This window comes from Oryctolagus cuniculus, chromosome 12 (assembly GCF_964237555.1).
Source record: "Oryctolagus cuniculus chromosome 12, mOryCun1.1, whole genome shotgun sequence".
Taxonomy (NCBI): domain Eukaryota; kingdom Metazoa; phylum Chordata; class Mammalia; order Lagomorpha; family Leporidae; genus Oryctolagus; species Oryctolagus cuniculus.
Window position 1 is genome coordinate 53,502,242 of NC_091443.1, and position 18,636 is coordinate 53,520,877.

At 42.3% G+C, this 18,636-nt stretch overlaps 1 protein-coding gene across 10 annotated transcripts in view; it reads left to right on the forward strand.

The window, feature by feature from the left end:
• CHD8 (chromodomain helicase DNA binding protein 8) overlaps positions 1–18,636 on the forward strand; it is a 66,658-nt gene that overhangs the window by 16,055 nt on the left and 31,967 nt on the right. For 5 of the 10 annotated variants that reach the window (XM_070053906.1, XM_070053911.1, XM_070053907.1 and 2 more), the window contains 5 exons: positions 8,210–8,332; positions 8,380–9,269; positions 10,101–10,472; positions 11,105–11,487; positions 13,597–13,711. In XM_070053906.1, the coding sequence (XP_069910007.1) occupies positions 8,210–8,332; positions 8,380–9,269; positions 10,101–10,472; positions 11,105–11,487; positions 13,597–13,711 (1,883 nt within the window). Of the gene's footprint in view, positions 1–7,514; positions 7,608–8,209; positions 9,270–10,100; positions 10,473–11,104; positions 11,488–13,596; positions 13,712–18,636 lie in introns of those variants that run through there. The other 5 variants (XM_070053910.1, XM_070053909.1, XM_070053912.1 and 2 more) reach the window with 3 other exon arrangements.

Consider the following 18,636-nt stretch of genomic DNA (forward strand, 5'->3'; position numbering starts at 1 on the left):
CCTTCAAGTGCATGTACCTCATCTCCATTTTTGGGGCGCCAGTTGCCAGAAATCTGCCTTTGCTGTATGGGCCTTACTGGCACCAACCCCGGCAGTATGAGCAGGTAATGTACCCAGGCCCCCCACCCCCATCCCCAGTCGCATTTTCTTTCCATCAACCCCTCACTTCCTTACCTCGTCCCTTCCCTTTCCCTAAATGAGTGCATAATTTCTACAGTTTCTCCTTTTTCCTCCGAAAATACATGCTTTCTGCTCTCGTGGGCACCGATTTTGCTTTCCCTATTGACTCAGGGGGCTCACTTTCCCAGTCGTGTGTGCCCCGAGATGGCCATACCCCTGATTGAGGTGTGAGTGCTTTCTCCTTCAGTAATTGGAAAACAGAGTAGCCGCACATTTGGCAGTGAGAATGATGAAGATAAAGAAAATAGCCTAGAATCTTGATCTTCCTGAAGAAATTCCTGAGTGGCTCCCAGTTAATAGCTCCATTTCTTATGGTCTGTGTCCTTCTTGCCCAGACCCTAAATTGTGATTACGTTCACTTTGGATGTTTATTTCCCGTTTCTAAGATTTGACACCCTTTGAGTTTCACAGATGTCTCCATGGGACAGTTTTTCTCAATGCTTCCCTTTGAAAATTAGGTAGATGATTTTCATTGTAGCCTTTCTGATTATTTTATTTTTCAAGGAATTTCTCATTTAAATTAAGCTGCTTCTGCCCATCTTGTATTTCAGTAACATGTGTTTATGTCTGTCTGCAGCTTATCCTCTTGAAAGGATACAGTTTCAACAACAGGACTTATACTATGAAATAAAATAGTTTACCCTTTTCTGAGTCTTTGATCAGCTAGAGGTTAAGTGGACATGAGTGGTGTTTTCTAAAGGTGAATAGTATAGAAAAAGGTCAGTGTTGCTCAATATGGCTTTGGTTCAATATCTTCTAAGAGAATGGGCAGTACTGGGAAATGTGTAAATGGAGAATGGATGTCTTTAGTTCTGTTTATATGATTTTATCTGTTAGTGGAATCATCTCTGTTGCAGTGTTTCTCATCTGTCATAAATAGTAAACTGTGATAAACTCTCTTTTGAGAACCCATGAGAAATTTTATCCCATCTCAAGATACTGATAACCCTTCCAAGCCAGGCATGCTGCTTCCTCTGTCTCCACCCCCTTTCTCCCAGTCTTGTTTTTTTTTTTTTTTTTGGTTTTTTTTTGTTTGTTTGTTTGTTTGTTTTTGTTTTTTACACAACCTCACTGACTGAGACAATATTTTGTCCAGTTTCACTGAATGTAAATGTCCCAAACAATGATAAGTGTTTTTCATTTGGTAAATATAAAGCTATAATATTGAATACATGTTTTTAAGCTGTGCAGTTATCCCCAACCCTCAGGTCTCATTAGCTCTTCTAAAGGGAAGTAGCCTCCATCCCCTAGCTGAGAATCACTGCTTTGTTGTAAGGTATGGAGAGAGTGAGATGGAAAAATGTAGTGTAAATAGACTCCCGTATGGCAGGAAATGGGCAAGGGTAAGGAAGAAAGTAAAACAAGGACAAGAAAGTTCCACTAAGAACTGTATCAGAGATGGTAACACTGTAGAAGAATATCAGTTTTACAAGCTTTCAAGGCCAAGGAGTAGTTTTTTCTTTAAGAAGGTGATGAAATGAGGAGCTAGTCTTGCTATGTATAATAAAGTACTTCTTTAGAGGTTGGTTATTTGGAGATTATATAGATTGATGGCCTTGGGTTTTAACCTTAGTTGATAACTTTGATCCTTTCCTTCTCCACTGTCACTCCCTAAGATTTCTGTCATGAGTCTGATCATTGATTTGGAGTTATAGAAAGTGAAAAAGTGTAACCACTAAACTCTGAGTTTACTTTTGTGTACATGTGTGTGTTTCTCTTCTGGGCAATGGCCAGACCAAGGCTTTTTTTTTTTTTTTTTTTTTTTAATTTGATGGGGCTGATGTTGGCGTAGTGGGTAAGGCCACTGCCTGCAGTGCCGGCATCCCATGTGGCTGCTGGCTCGAGTCCCAGCTGCTCCATTTCTGGTTCAGCTCTGTGCTGTGGCCTGGGAAAGCAGAGGAAGATGGCCCAAGACTTGGGCCCCTGCACCCATGTGGGAGAACTGGAGGGGGCTCTTGGCTTCTGGCTCAGGCTTTGGATCAGCCTAGTTCCTGCCATTGTGGCTGTTTAAAGGGTGAACCAGCGGATGGAAGACTTCTCTCTCTGCCTCTGCCTCTCTGTAACTCTTTCAAATGGATGAATATATCTTTTTTAAAAAAAGAAGAAAAAATGTATTTGATAAGCAGACACGGGACGGGGTTGTGGTGAACAGCAGGTGAGCGCAGCTTCCTATCCTCTGACTCCCCAAATCCAAGATGCCTTCAATGGCTGAGACTAGGTTGGGCTGGCTAAAGCTGGGAACCAAGAACTCAATCTAGGTCTCCCACATGGGTGGCAGGGACCCAGTTACTTGAGCCATCATAACTCTCATTGTCTGCACTGACAGGAAACTGGAATCAGGAACCTGAGCCAGGAATCAAACCCAGGTACTCTGATAGGGGACACAGAGGTCTTAACTACTAGGCTATATACCTCTTCCTGATCCATCATTGTTAAGGTGTTCAGTCTTGTATAACTTCTTTATCATTTTTATTACCAGGGTTTAAATGATGGAAAGAGTATATAAGAGAGATGTGGATATACCCTGGGTGACCCAAAAGTAGTAATAGAAGGAGGGTCAAGAAAGCCAGAAGTATCTTAGAGGAAAGTTTAATCTTGTGAGCATCAAAGATAGTTTAAAGATGGGAGCTGGAAAGTAGGAGACTAGCATAAAAATATCTATGCAATTAATTGGGTCAGTAGAAATGAATTGATGGGCTAGGGCTGAAAAGTAATGGTACTTGACATTGTGGCATTAAGTCAATAGCAAGACTTTTGAATTTTGGGGCCTAGGCTAAACCAGTAGAAGCAGAAGTTTAGCCCAAAAATTGGGAAGGGAAAGATGAATGATAATATGATGATATATTGATTTTTAAAAGCTTGTGCTTAGGTCTGTGAAAGGTTAGGTAATATTTCAGAAACTGTTAGCTTTATTTCTCCCATTAACAAATGAAGGGATTGGTATTTATCTTAGTGGTTAAAATGCCAGTTGAGTCACCTGCATCCCACATTGTAGTACTTGGGTTTGATGACCTTCCTATGACTCCTAGCTTTCTGCTAATGCAGACCCTGGGAGACAGCAGTGATGGCTCATGTGATTGGGTTTCCTGCCACTCCCATAGGAAATGTATGTTGAGTTCATGACTCCTGAGCATTTATAAAGTGAATCAACAAATGGGAGCTTTCTATTTGTCTCTTTCTTAAAAATAAGTCTTATTATTAAAATAAGATTTATTTATTTGAAAGGCAGAGTTACAGAGAGGCAGAGGCAGAGGCAGAGAGAGAGAGAGAGAGAGAGAGAGAAAGGTCTTCCATCTGCTGGTTCACTTGTCAAATTGCCACAATGGCTGGAGCTGCGCTGATTCTAAGGAGCCTGGAGCTTCTTTTGGGTCTCCCATGTGGGTGTAGGAACCCAAGTACTTGGGCAGTCTTCTGCTGCTTTCCCAGGGCATAGCAGAGAGCTGTACCATAAATAGAGCAATCAGGACTCGAACTGATGCCCTTATAGGACGCCGGCACTGTAGGCGGCAGCTTTACCTGCCAACCACTATGCCGGTCTCACAAATACATAAGTTTTAAAAACGAGATACCTGCCTGAGATTAGGCCACTATGTAGGTAAGAAAGATATTAAGATGAAAAAATAGCAAGGAATTGTAGAAGGTACAGAATACCATATGAAAGAAAGGGCAAATTATAAACAGTTATCAGTGTAAACTTCTAGATAGGTGAGCTCTTGTGACACACTAGGTTAAACCTTTGCTTGGGTTGCTCACATCCCACATTGGAATGCTTGGGATCGACTCTTGCCTCCATTTCTGATTCAGCTTTTTCTTTTCTTTTTTTTTTTTTAAGGTTTATTTTATTTGAAAGGCAGAGTACAGAGAAAGATATTCCATCTGCTGGTTCACTCCCCAGATGATTGCAAAGGCCAGGGTTAGGCCAGGCTGAAGCCAGGAGCTACATCCAGGGCTCACACATGGGTATAGGAGACCAAGCACTTGTGCCATCTTCCGCTGCTTTTCCCTGGCCATCAGCAGGGAGCTGGATCAGAAGTGGAGCAGCTGGAACTCGAACCAGCGCCCATATGGGATGCCAGTGTCACAGGTGGCAGTTTAACTCACTGTGCCACAGCACTGGCCCCTCCAACTTCTTGCTAATGGGAACCCTGCAAGGCAATGAATGATGGCTGAAGTGCTTGGGTTTCTGCTACTCATGTGGGAGACCCTGATGGAATTTGTCCTAAAATGACAGCTATTTGTAGATATGTAGTGCGACTTCTCTGATAGTAAAAGATGAAAGATAATAGGTGACAAAGAAGAGCACAATTGGAAACAAGTCTGTGATAGTTTTGAGGACATTTATAATAGTTGACTATGTTTTCATTAATTCAGCAAACATTGTAGGAGTTAGGGGTATTTGGCCTAGCTGGGGAAACACAAGTTAAGACACCCACACTCCTGGGTTTGCTGCCCCCTCCAGCAGACCCTGGAAGGTAACAACAATGACTCAAGTGACTGGGCTCCTGCCACTCACTTGGGAGACTTGGATTGACTTAGGCCAGCTCCAGCTGTTGCAGGCATTTAGGGTAGTTCAGGTACTCAAACTCTATTTCTCTCTCTCTTTCTGGCTTAAATAAATCAATAAAATTTTTTTTTAAATCTATACTTTTCTTATTTTTTTAGTCTAAGAAAAGCGTCCATACTTATTTTTTTAGTCTGAGTATTTGAGAACAAGTGTTAGGTAGGAGAGGCATAGAATGAGCTCTTCTTTCTAATACATGGTGAAAGAGTTAACTGGGAGTGGGAAATGATAGGGATCTTGGATTGAGATGTATAAAGTGTACAGTTATCAAAGCAAGGAAGATGTGTTTAATATTCATGGCAAAACCTTGTGTGCTTTGTAAGTTTGACTGATGTGCTAACTACTGATGAGTCTGTTCTCTTTATGCTAGAGTTTCTGGGATGTTAACTCATAGTGCATTGTTTTATAAGAATAACTGGAATAGATTGGAGAAGAAAAAATAATTGAGTATTATTTGGAAATGTCTCCTTCAGTCGAGCATATACTCTGCTCAGATTTCTTTATCTGGTATCTTCCAAAAGTTGGGAGAAATGATATTAACCAAGAAGGGTTTCCTGGTTGGTCAAACATTGTTATATTCAAGGAAGAGATGTTTATTCTTCAGTTGTTAAAGAGGTGATATAGTTCCTTGTTTTTGGTAGTTTTTCCTTTTTCCAGTATCTTCCTTAACTTAACTAAAGCTCCATCTGTGGATTTCTTTACCATATTTTCAGCCATTTTTAGGACAGTTTTTCAAGGTAGGAAGCTTTCTGCTGTTTCATCTTGGAATAAAGGAATATAATTTCATTTCTGTAATGACTAAATGGTTCATTCCAAATAATGCAAGCAAGTATGTTAATTCAGGTTTTGGATAGCAACTGTGTGTGCTGTGCCCTACTGGTTCCCACCAATCATCAGCTTTCCATCTCTCAGGGAAGGAGGAACTGGGCTCTAGTGCAGGGTTGTACAGGCTATACATTGCACACATTCATAATCATCAATTTTTTTTTAAAGATTTATTTACTTATTTGAAATGCAGAGTTACAGAGAGGCAGAGGCAGAGAGAGAGAAAGGTCTTCCATCCATTGGTTCACTTCCCAGATGGCTTCAAATGCCAGAGCTGCGCTGATCCGAAGCCAGGAGCTTCCTCCTGGTCTCCCATGCGGGTTCAAGGGCCCAAGGACTTGGGCCATTTTCTGCTGCTTTCCCAGCAGAGAGCTGGATCAGAAGTGGAGCAGCAGGGACTCAAACCAGCACCCACATGGGATGCCAGCAATGCAAGCAGTGGTTTTACCTGCTATGCCACCGTGCCGGCCCCCATAATCTTCAATTTTTGTATATTAAGTGTTACCATTTTCCAGCAGATGGCAAACAAGCATTTGAATAACAGGCAACCTTTTAATAATTTGTACAAAGACTGTTTGGGTCTTCAGAGGATATAAACAAGAAACTCAAATCTTTCTAGTAAAATTCTGAATTTGAAAAATGCTTTAAATAAGCTGTAAACACTGGTGTGGGTACTTAAAGGAGTTAGAGGGACCATATCTTCACTAATTGCTCACTTGTTAAAGAGGCAGAGGTTCAGGGTCCACTTTATTGAGTAGAAAACCTTTGAGGGTGGGTAGTATGTCATTTGGGAGAGATGTTTGGGATAGAATGGAGTGAAGAGAGAGGGGGTATTCCAGGCAGAAGCTACAGCATAATAGGTAAAACTAAGGAAATAGTAATCACATTAAGGGAACTATATAGTCTGGTTGCCATAGTTGGCCTGGAATGCAGGATATAATATAGGAAATGGTAAGGAAAAAGTTGAGAATATAAATTGGAAACAAAATGATTAATCTCTTGCAAAGAAAGTTTTTTTTAACAGTATTTTTTAGAGATTTATTTTATTTATTTGAAAGAGTTATAGAAAGAGCTAGAGCCAGAGAGAGAAAAGTCCTCCATCCACTGGTTCACTCCCCAAATGACCACAATGGCCAGAGCTGAGCTTATACGAAGCCAGGAGCCAGGAGCTTCCTCCAGGCCCCCACACTGGTGCAGGGGCCCAAGAACTCAAGCCATCTTCTACTCTTTCCCTAGGCCATAGCAGAGAGCTATATCATAAGTGGAGTAGCTGGGACTTGAACTAGCGCCCATATGGGATGCTGGTGCTGCAGGCTGGGGCTTCAACTCGTTGTGCCCCACGTTGGGCTGGCCCTGCAAAGGAAGTTTTTAATCTTAAATATGAGAAAGGTGACTTTAGAACATGATTTTTTTTTTAAGATTTATTTATTTATTTGAAATTCAGAGTTACACAGAGAGAGAAGAGAGGCAGAGAGAGAGAAAGAGGTCTTTAATCTGCTGGTTCACTCCTCAATTGGCCATAATGGCCAGAGCTGCGCCTATCCAAAGCCAGGAGCTTCTTTTGGGTCTCCCACATGGCGGGTGTAGGGGCCCAAGGACTTGGGCCATCTTCTGCAGTTTTCCAGGCCATAGCAGAGAGCTGGATTGGAAGTGGAGCAACCTGGTGTCAAACCTAGAACATGATAATATATATAGTTTAATTGATTTGTTAATTGCCAATTAGAATAAAGTTTGCAAAACTTGCTGAGTAAAATTGTACTATGATCTTGGTGATTTTGTACTGTGAGCTCTGTTAAAAGTGGTCACTTTTGACAGTATTCAGTAAAAATATCTAAAATATAAGGAAAATTTATAAGCCAGAACACTTAGCATGGGCATCAAATTTTTGCCCCAAAGTAGACATTTTCTATAAACTTTTTTTTTTTTTTTTTTTTTTTTGACAGGCAGAGTGGACAGTGAGAGAGAGAGACAGAGAGAAAGGTCTTCCTTTGCCATTGGTTCACCCTCCAATGGCCGCCGCTGATCCGAAGCCAGGAGCCAGGTACTTCTCCTGGTCTCCCATGGGGTGCAGGGCCCAAGCACTTGGGCCATCCTCCACTGCACTCCCGGGCCACAGCAGAGAGCTGACCTGGAAGAGGGGCAATTGGGACAGAATGCGGCGCCCCGACCGGGACTAGAACCCAGTGTGCCAGCGCCGCAAGGCAGAGGATTAGCCTAGTGACCCACGGCGCCGGCTTCTATAAACTTTTTGAAGTTCCCTCATCTATCCAGAAACTTTTATCTATATTCACTGAAGTGCTGATGGTATATTTTTAAGTTCTGCCAGTCTAAGAACTGAAAATAGAAGGTGAATTAATTTTAAATTTCCTAATCTCCACGTAAGAATGAAAATTGTGAAAAGGAATGGACAGATACAGCTGAATGCTCTTGACAGAAAGAAGCTTCAGACTGTGTTGGTGTAAGAACTCCAAAAGGGGGTAGTTTGTTTCTTTTAGTTTTGAAGCAGAAATGTGGGTGTTCTTTCTGTTATCTGCCTTTCCATAGATTTCCTTCTTTTATTATTTCAATGTATTAAATCAAGAGAAATTTTCTCCGAGGTCGCCAACTGCTTATTTTTCATTTGTGTTTGTATTCCTGCAACAGGACTTCCACCATCTTCCTCTGAAGACCTAGCCATCTTGTTCCATGAAGGTCAGGACAATCTGACATGCACATGTTACTTGCCTCTTTACTTGAAGATTAATCCTTTTTCCATTGTGTACATTTTTCTCTTGATAGGGGAGGGGAGGGGAGAACCAATACCCCCCCTCCCCTTCCCTTCCCCAGAACTTGGAGAAACAGCATCCATTACTTTCCCAAGATGGCAGACCCCATCATGGACCTGTTTGATGACCCAAATTTATTTGGCCTGGACTCTCTGACTGATGACAGCTTTAACCAGGTCACCCAAGACCCCATTGAGGAAGCACTTGGACTGCCAAGCTCTCTGGACTCCTTGGACCAGATGAACCAGGATGGTGGAAGTGGTGATGTGGGGAATCCATCAGCAAGTGACCTGGTCCCCCCACCAGAGGAAACAACCCCCACAGACCTTCCCAAAGAATCCGCAGCTCCAGCTCCTGAATCTTTAACCTTGCATGATTATACCACTCAGCCCGCCAGCCAGGAGCAGCCAGCCCAACCTGTCTTACAGACATCGACGCCAACGTCGGGACTTTTGCAGGTCTCCAAGAGCCAGGAGATCCTGAGCCAGGGGAATCCTTTCATGGGTGTCTCTGCTACAGCTGTTCCCTCTAGTACCACTGGAGGACAGCCACCTCAGTCAGCCCCTAAGATTGTTATTCTTAAGGCCCCACCAAGCTCCTCAGTCACTGGTGCCCATGTGGCACAAATTCAGGCCCAAGGTATCACCAGCACAACTCAGCCCTTGGTGGCTGGCACAGCCAATGGTGGAAAAGTCACTTTTACCAAAGTGCTAACTGGCACACCCCTTCGACAAGGTGTCTCCATTGTCTCTGGTAATACAGTGTTGGCCGCCAAGGTCCCTGGGAACCAGGCTGCTGTTCAGCGCATTGTCCAGCCCAGCCGACCAGTAAAGCAGCTGGTCCTCCAGCCAGTGAAGGGTTCAGCTCCTGCTGGAAACCCTGGGGCCACAGGGCCCCCTCTGAAGCCTGCAGTTACACTGACCTCTACACCTACCCAGGTGACTTGATTGAAAGGGGGAGGTGAATTTTGGATTTGTAGTGGGCCTAGCAGTTTTGTGAGAGTGAGTGTGCATGAAAGCTCTCTCTGGGAAACCTTGTCTGTGCATTTTATCAGTTGGTGTTGACAGTGACGTGCTTATTTCTTGCCAGATGAAAGCAGTTAATGTTAACATATTTTCTGCACTTACACTGCATGTTTCTACTGTGTCTACCTGGTGCTGAATCAGACAGACACAATCCCTGTGCTTAGAGAGCTTAGTCTGTCAGGAACCATAGACATTAAGCAAAAATTTACAACAATGTATGATAGAAAGTTTCATGAAATATAGGATCCTATGCCAACAAAGAAACATCTTTGGCAAATTATTTATTTATATTTGCAAGACTTGTAAAAGCATTATTTGTTTTCCTATGTATTTTACTAAGATCATCCCCTCTAACTTTGCTCAGTAAAAAGGCTAGTTCCGTCCTCTGAATAAAGGGCCAGAAGAGTTGAGATAGGCAGACAATACTAAAATAAATAGAACCAGTGGGAAGAAGCCACAAGGAGGCAGACTTCAATATAAGGTCTTTTGTTCTAAAAGATTTCCATTAATGTGAGATGACTGTCTTAGAAGGTAGTGAGCCTCCCATCCATTAGGAGTTTTTAAAAAATAGCCTGGATATTTGCTGGGCAGAGATGTTGTGGATAAGTAGATGAACACAATGTTACTATGTCTTCTGACCCTTAATTTTTGTGACTCTAGGATGAAGAAAACTGGTATAAATATTTCAGGGTATACCATTCTTTAATATTGTAACTCTCTTGCAATTTCCTTTTTTCACTTTAGGGTGAATCGAAACGCATCACCCTGGTCCTCCAGCAGCCACAGTCTGGAGGTCCCCAAGGACATCGGCATGTTGTGCTAGGGAGCCTACCAGGCAAGATAGTATTACAGGGCAACCAGTTGGCAGCCCTAACTCAAGCCAAGAATGCCCAGGGGCAGCCAGCCAAAGTAGTAACTATCCAGCTGCAGGTGCAACAGCCACAGCAAAAAATCCAGATTGTACCACAACCTCCATCTTCGCAACCACAGCCCCAACAGCCACCTGCAACCCAGCCACTGACTCTGTCCTCTGTGCAGCAGGCTCAGATCATGGGACCAGGACAAAGTCCAGGACAAAGACTTTCAGTGCCACTCAAGATGGTGCTGCAGCCACAGGTGAGAGAATTACATAGTAAGGGAAAAAAGCAAACTTCTTAGACCCTTGCTGTTGCTTTCAATAGCCACTTACTGTTGCTTGTGGCATTATTCTAGATTTATACTTCTGAACTGAGATGGAGACTTTTATTTCTTTCACCCATGGAAATCTTATTTTAATTATATCATGGAAAGATCAGAGACTCACTGAGTTTAGGATGAGATATGATTTTCGTATTTGAATGTTTCACATACAGTCTTTCCTGGTATCATTTTGAAGTGAAAACAATTAGAAATTACCCTTCTGTGAAGGTGAAATAAATAATCCCTCTGCCCTCCAGGAAATAGAACTTGTATTTTTTTTTCTTTTTTGCCAGAGGCCAATAATGGCTATATTAATTACAATTTTTCTAAGATAATTGAAGTAGGTATTGCTAGGAGAGCTTGACAAAGGGATATTGAAATTTGATTTGACAGAATTTTTGTCTTTTCTCACCTCTTTCCTGCCAAAAAAACACATTTTAAAAAATATGTCTAGATTCAGAGCCTGGTTCTTGAGAAACTAGAGAACTGGTTTTAGCCTGTTTCAGAACTTGTTTTATTGAGGCCATTTAACTAGACACATTGAAATTTTAGCATCTTTATTTCTATAGGCTGGCTCTTCCCAAGGGGCCTCTTCTGGGCTCTCTGTAGTTAAAGTTCTAAGTGCCAGTGAAGTGGCAGCTCTGTCATCACCAGCAAACTCTGCTCCTCACACGGGAAAGACAGGAATGGAGGAAAACCGAAGGTTGGAGCACCAGAAGAAGCAAGAGAAAGCAAATCGGATTGTAGCAGAGGCCATCGCTAGGGCTCGTGCCCGGGGTGAGCAGAACATACCTCGTGTCCTGAATGAGGACGAGTTGCCCAGTGTTCGACCTGAGGAGGAAGGTGAGAAGAAACGTAGGAAGAAGAGCACTGGGGAGAGGCTGAAGGAAGAAAAGCCAAAGAAAAGCAAAACATCTGGAGCCTCCAAAACAAAGGGCAAGAGTAAACTCAAGTGAGTAGCCTTGCTATTTGGCTGGGATATTTGTGGGTAATGCACTCATTTTTCAATAATGTGGAGAAGAACTTGTGTTGAGTCACTACACAGTTCAAGGTGTCCTATCATAGAAAATAAGGCCTTTATTTTCTCTGTCCCAGTGTTTATATGATTAAACAGAAATTTACAAGTTAGCATGTTTTAAAAGGAAAACACTGGGGGCCAGTGTTATGGTGTAGCGGGTAAAGCTGCCGCTTGTGACGCCGGCATCCCATATGGTCTCAAGTTTGTGTCCTGGCTGCTCTACTTCCAATCCAGCTTCCTGCTAATGGTCTTAGAAAAGCAGCAGAGGATGGCCAAAGTGTTTGGGCCCCTACCACTTATGTGGGAGACCTGGAAGAAGCTCCTGGCTTTGGCCTGGCCCAGACTGGATCATTGTGGCCCTCTGGGGAGTGAACCATTGAATGGAAGATCTCTCTCCCTCTCTCTAATTCTGACTTTCAAATAAATAAATCTTTAATATAAATAAATAAATAAGTGGAAACCACTAAGGCACAGGAAAGATAGCCAATCATTGTGTTGGGGGTTACCTTTAAAAGCTATGACTCTGTATTTATATATTCTCAATTTTGTATCACTGAAGTCTGAAAGTGATTTCTTATGACCCCTTTTACACCCACTCTAGTGAAAAAGAAAAAGAACTGCTAGAGATATAGCCACCCTGTTTTTGTGACTTGGAGAAGATTTCAGTAATCAGTGTCTGTCTCAGGCAGTGTTAATGAAACTGGCTGCCATGTTAGTGTCTTTCTGTCTGTCTGTCTGTCTCTCTCTCTCTTTAAGATTTATTTATTTATTTGAAAGGCAGAGCCAGAGAGAGAGAGAGAGATCTTCCATATGCTGGTTCACTCCGCAAATGGTTGCAATGGCTGGAGCCGTTCCCATTCAAAGCTGAGAACCAAGAGCTTCTTCCGGATCTCCCACTCGGGTGCAGGGGCCAAGCACTTGGGCCATCTTCCACTGCTTTCCCAGGCCATAGCAGAGAGCTTGATCAGAAGTGGAGCGGCCGGGTCTCAAATTGGTGCCCTATGGGATGCTGGCACTGCAGGCAGCAGCCCCTCTCTTCTGTCTTAAATTTGAGAGTTGGAGAGATCCCATCTACTGGTTCACTCCCCAGATACCTGTAACAGCTGAGGCTGACCTGTGCTAGAGCTAGAAACAGAATTCTGTTCTCCCACGTGGATGGCAAGGATCAATCACTTGAGCTATCACTGCCTCCCAGGGTATGCATTGATGAGAAGTAGAGCCAAGATGCAAAATCATATGCTAGATCTCCCACATGGGTGACAGGGCCCAAATAGTTGGGCTACTTTCACTGCTTTTCCAGTTGCACCCCAGGGAGCTGGATCAGAAGCAGAGCAGCCAAGATTCAAATCCACGCTTATATGAGACACCAGCATTGCAGGCAGTGGCCTAACCTGCCTGTGCCGTGATGTTGGACCACAACCTTCTAGTCTTAAACCAGCATTCTTTCTATTTTATGCTACCTTTCTTCAGGATTTGTGAACATACTGGTGGCAGTGATTTGTCAGATCTAGTATAAAGATCATTCAGTGGTTTACAATACACATATTTTCTTTTTTCGAACACCATATTTAATATCTGAATGTATCATGGACTAAATATCCAAATGCTTCTGTCTGGAAACTTGGTATATGATAGTTCAGATTAACTATATTTTTTGTTGTTTTTTCTTTATTTTCACTTTATTTGAAAGGCAGAAAGACTGGAATACAGAGAAAAAAGAGAGGTCTTCCATCCAGTGGTTGACTCCCCAAATGCCCACAAAGCCAGGGCTAGCCAGGCCAAAGTCAGGAGGCAGGAACTCAATCCAGGTCTCTCATCTGGGTGGCAGGGACCCAAGTACTTGAGCCATCATCTGCCGCCTACGAGGGTGTGTGTTGGCAGGAATGCAGCTGAGACTCAAACCCAGGCACTCTGACAGGGGATGTGGGCATCCCGGGCAGTGTCTTAACTACTGTGCAAGAGCCCACCCTATAATTATGTTGGGTTTTCACCCCTAACTTTTCCTTGCCCTCACTAAAAATGAGTTTGATTTTTCCTTCTTAGCACCATCACTCCTGTAGTGGGTAAGAAGAGAAAACGTAATACCTCATCTGATAATTCAGATGTGGAAGTCATGCCTGCACAATCACCCCGGGAAGATGAAGAAAGCAGCATTCAGGTAAAAGTATCCCTACATAATTGAGTACTGGTTGGGCATCCTTAATCCAAACATTCAGACTCTGAAACTTTTCAGTGCTGACGTGATGCCACAGGTGGAAAATACCACACCTGATCTTGTGTGACAGGTTGCAGTTAAAATGCAGGTGCACTAAAAATATTGTATAAAATTACCTTTAGGCTAAATGCCAAAGATATATGTAGAACATGAATTTTGTGATTAGGCTTAGAGTCCCATTCCCATGATACCTCATTATATATATATGCAAATATTCCAGAATCCAAAAAAGACTCCCAGATCTGAAACACTTGTCCTAAGCATTTAGGATAAAGGGAATTGAACCTGTAGAAAAGTAATTTTTAATTATGTCAAACAAGCCAGAAATAGACTATAAATCCATGCATATTTCTTCAGTTTTTCTAAACCAGATGTACACCTAGAAGGAAAGTGGGCATGGTCATTGTCTTTTAAATTTTTGTCTTTTTAGGACAAAAAGCATATTATTTTACGAATAGGAATACTTGTTTTCCCAAATTCCAGTGTTTTAAAAACTAAGCTAGTCATATGAAATGATTGTTCTTGTGATGATGTCAGTATAGTACCTTTTTTTAAAGACTTATTTATTTATTTGAAAGGCAGGGTAACAGAGAGAGAGTGAGAGGTCTTTCATCCACTGGTTCACTCCCCAGATGGCCTCAATGGCTGGAACTGAGCCTATGCGAAGCCAGGAGCTTCTTCCGGGTCTTCTAGGCAGGTACAGGAACCCATGGACTTGGGCCATCTTCTACTATTCTCCCAGGCCATAACAGAGAGCTAGATTGGAAGTGGAGCAGCCGGGCTTGAACTGGCATCCATATAGCATGCCAACACTTCAGGCAGTGGCTTTACCCGCTAAGCCACAGGAGCTGCTCCACTTTACCTTTCCTTTTTTTTTTTTTTTTTTTTGACAGGCAGAGTGGACAGTGAGAGAGAGAGACAGAGAGAAAGGTCTTCCTTTGCCGTTGGTTCACCCTCCAATGGCCTCCGTGGCCGGCGTGCTGAGGCCGGCGCACCGCGCTGATCCGATGGCAGGAGCCAGGAGCCAGGTGCTTTTCCTGGTCTCCCATGGGGTGCAGGGCCCAAGCACCTGGGCCATCCTCCACTGCACTCCCTGGCCACAGCAGAGAGCTGGCCTGGAAGAGGGGCAACCGGGACAGAATCCGGCGCCCCGACCGGGACTAGAACCTGGTGTGCCGGCGCCGCTAGGCGGAGGATTAGCCTAGTGAGCCGCGGCGCCGGCCTCCACTTTACCTTTCTACACTTCAGAGTTTTGACTCTGAATTGAGGGTAGGGGTTGGAGTGGGGGAGTGTACACAGTTTCTTTCTACCTTGTAAGAGACCAAACCAGAAGAACTTTAGTCCTTTTCTCTGTTTTGTTGCCTTAGAGTACCATCTTTGGCTCCAGTTTCCAATCATGGAAAGAGCTTTGTATTAATATTCAGGAGATCCATGGTATTTTTAAGGAACTCTGTAGGTGGCCTGGCCAATTTATGTGACTTACCTGGGTCTGAATTCCCAATCCGTAAATGAAGGTCTGAATTAAATGAACTCTAACTGTCTCTCTTAACTATATACTTATAAATGCCTCTCTTTTTTAACATATATTCAGCACATTGACAAAATAATTACTTGGTTATTCTGGGGGGAATTAACATGAGAATTGCTGGAACATTTTTGAAAAGGAAAGATAAAATAAAAACCCAGGTTGGGGCTGGCGCTGTGAAATAGCAGGTAAAGCCTCCACCTTCAGTGCCAGCATACCATATGGGTGCCAGTTCAAGACCTGGCTGCTCCATTTCCAATCCAACTCCTTGCTAATGCACAGGGGAAAGCAGTAGAAGATGGCCCAAGTGTTTGGGCCCCTGCACCATTGTGGGAGCCCCAGAAGAAGCTCCTGACTCCTGGCTTTGAATCAGCCCAGCTCCGGCCGTTGTGGCCCTTTGGGGAGTGAACCAGTGGATGGAAGACTTCTCTCTCTGTGTCTACCTCTGACTCTGTAACTGCCTTTCAAATAAATAAACAAGTCTTTAAAAAAAAAAAAAAAAGAAAAAGAAAAACAACCAGGCATCAAAATATAAAGGGCATTTTAGAAAGGTCATGGAAAACTGGAATTAAAAGATGTTTATTTTGGTGCAAAAAAATTGAATCCATGTATAGTTTTTTGTTTTTTAAGATTTATTTGTTTATTTGAAAGGCAGAGTTACAGAGGCAGAGAGAGAGAGATTGATCGATCTTCGTCTGCTGGTTCATTCCCCAAATGACTGTAAGGGCCAGGGTGGGCTGATCCAAAGCCAGTACCCAGAAGCTTCTTCTGCATCTCCCTCATGGGTGTGGGGGCCCAAGCATTTGGGCCATATTCCAGTACATTCCCAGCCATTTGCAGGGAGCTAGATTGGAAGTAGAGCAGCCACGACAGGACACAAACCAACAACCAAATGGGGTGTCAGCACCACAGGGGAGGCTTAACCTACTATACCATGGCACCAACCCCTGGTTACAGTTTTATAATCATCAAGTAGAAGAGATACTTATAGGGAAGATATTAAAATTAGAGTCATAAAGGGAAAGTTTGATATCACTTGATATATAAAAATTGTGTATGGTATAACAACAAAGAATACCATAAGCAGGCAGTGATTAAGAGCATAGATTTTGGAGCCAAATTTCTTGGATTCTTATCTTAACTCTTTCATTTATTAGCATTGTTGTCTTGAGCAAATTCCTTTACCTCTTGGTGCCTCAATTTCCTTACCTATAAAGTGCAGATAAGTTGTTATGAGAATTAGATGTAAATATTTATTAAATATATAGAACAGTTCTTACTTCATGGTAAGAACACACATCAGAGAGTTGTATACATATTTGTTAAATTCAATAGCAAGGAGTTAACTATTTCTTAACAAATAAACAGGACATATTTTTATATACAAAGAAAACAAAGATTTAGTACAATTTAGAAAGTGGTATATTAGGGGCCAGCACTATGGTGTAGCAGGTGAAGCTGCCATCTGCAGTGCCGGCATCCCATATGGGTGCTGGTTGGAGTCCCGGCTGCTCCACTTCCTATCCAGCCCTCTTCTATGGCCTGGGAAAACAGTAGAAGATGGCCCAAGTCCGTGGGCCCCTGCACCCACATTGGGGACCCAGAGGAAGCTCCTGGCTTTGGATTGGCACAGCTCCAGCCATGCCATCTGGGGAGTGAACCAGCGGATGGAAGACCTCTCTCTCTCTGCCTCTGCCTCTCTGTGATTCTGTCTTTCAAATAAATAAATAAATAAATCTTTAATAAAGAAAGAAAGTGGTATATTAAATTACTAGGAGTACCAAAACAAAATACCACAAACCAGGTAATTCATACCACAGGTAACTTATTTTCTCACTGTTTTAGAGGCTGCCAGTCTAAGATCAAAGGGTCTGTGGTTTTGGTTTCTCCTGAAGCCTCTCTCCTTGACTTACAGATGGCTACCTCACATTATTTTTGTTAATACACATCTCTGATATCTTTCAGTGTGTCCAAATTTTCTCTTATAAAGACTCCAGTCATTGGATTAGGGTCTGTTCTCGTGGTCTCATTTTCACTGTACGAAAGGCTTTACATCCAATACAGCCACATTCTGAGATGTCAGGGTTAGGGCTTCAACACATGAATTGGAAGGAGAGCGCAGTTCAGCCCATTACAGGGGGTAATACTAATGCTGGCAATGTAAGGAACACTTTTCACATAGTTGTGGGAGTGGTAATTTGGACAGTCTTTCTGGGGAGTCAGTGTTTTTATTATACAGTCATGCATTGCATAACGACATTTCCATGGACCACACCTACGACGGTGGTCCTGTTAGAGTATATCACCTAGTGATGTGGTAGCTGTCTTAGATTCTGTAAGCATACGCCATGATGTTCCATAACAAAATCACCTCATGCCAAGTCTCAGAATGTATGCCCAGAAACAAAATTGAAAATGTTAATACCCTTTGACTCCGTGACTCTACACCTGGGAAATTACCTGTGACTATATTCTCAAAAATCTGCAGTGATACATCTGTTGTAACAATATTTACCAAAGTAAAAATATCCAAAAGTAAAATATCCTTTACATGCCTAGCCAGTTATTTTCATTCCATTTATAGAAAATAATACACCTTTTGCTCACTGATTAGAAGTACCATTTTTCTTGTATGCAAAATGAACACAAGTATTCCAGTCTTTATTTGGACACTATTCCACATTTTCCTTTAAATATTTTCTTGGGGAGATGTCAAACTGTGTTAATTAGTATAGCTTTATATTGTCCTTTATATCTGTAGGTAAGTCCCACTGTTTTATGTTTTTACAAGTTATTTTTAAATGTTTGTTTGAATTTTAGAATCAACCTATTGAATTAAAAAAATGCTGATTTTACTTTGTCAGAATGATATGATTGAGGAGAGTTAAGTCTTTCTGAAGACTTAATTAAGAATTCGTAATAATTAAGAATTATTCAGTCATCTTTTATTTCTATAGTGTTTTAAAGTTTTGTTCAAATAGATTTTATATGTATCATTAAATTTAAGTCTTTAGAAAATCTTTGTGTATTCATGCATGGGATCTTTAATTTTATTTTCTGGATGACTATATAGGAATAATATTGATTTTCAGAAATTAATTTTATAGCAAAACAAATTTTTATCAGTTTCAGTAGTTCTTTGATCCAATGTTTTGGAGCTTCCTAGAGATACAGTTGTGTTTGAAAAATAATCTTGTTGGGACTGGTGCTGTGGCATAGTGGGTAAAGCCACCGCCTACGGCGCCAGCATCCTATATGAGTGCCAGTTTGAGTCCTGGATGCTCCATTTCCAATCCAGCTCTCTGCTTATGGCCTGGGGAAGCAGTAGAAGATGGCCCAAGTC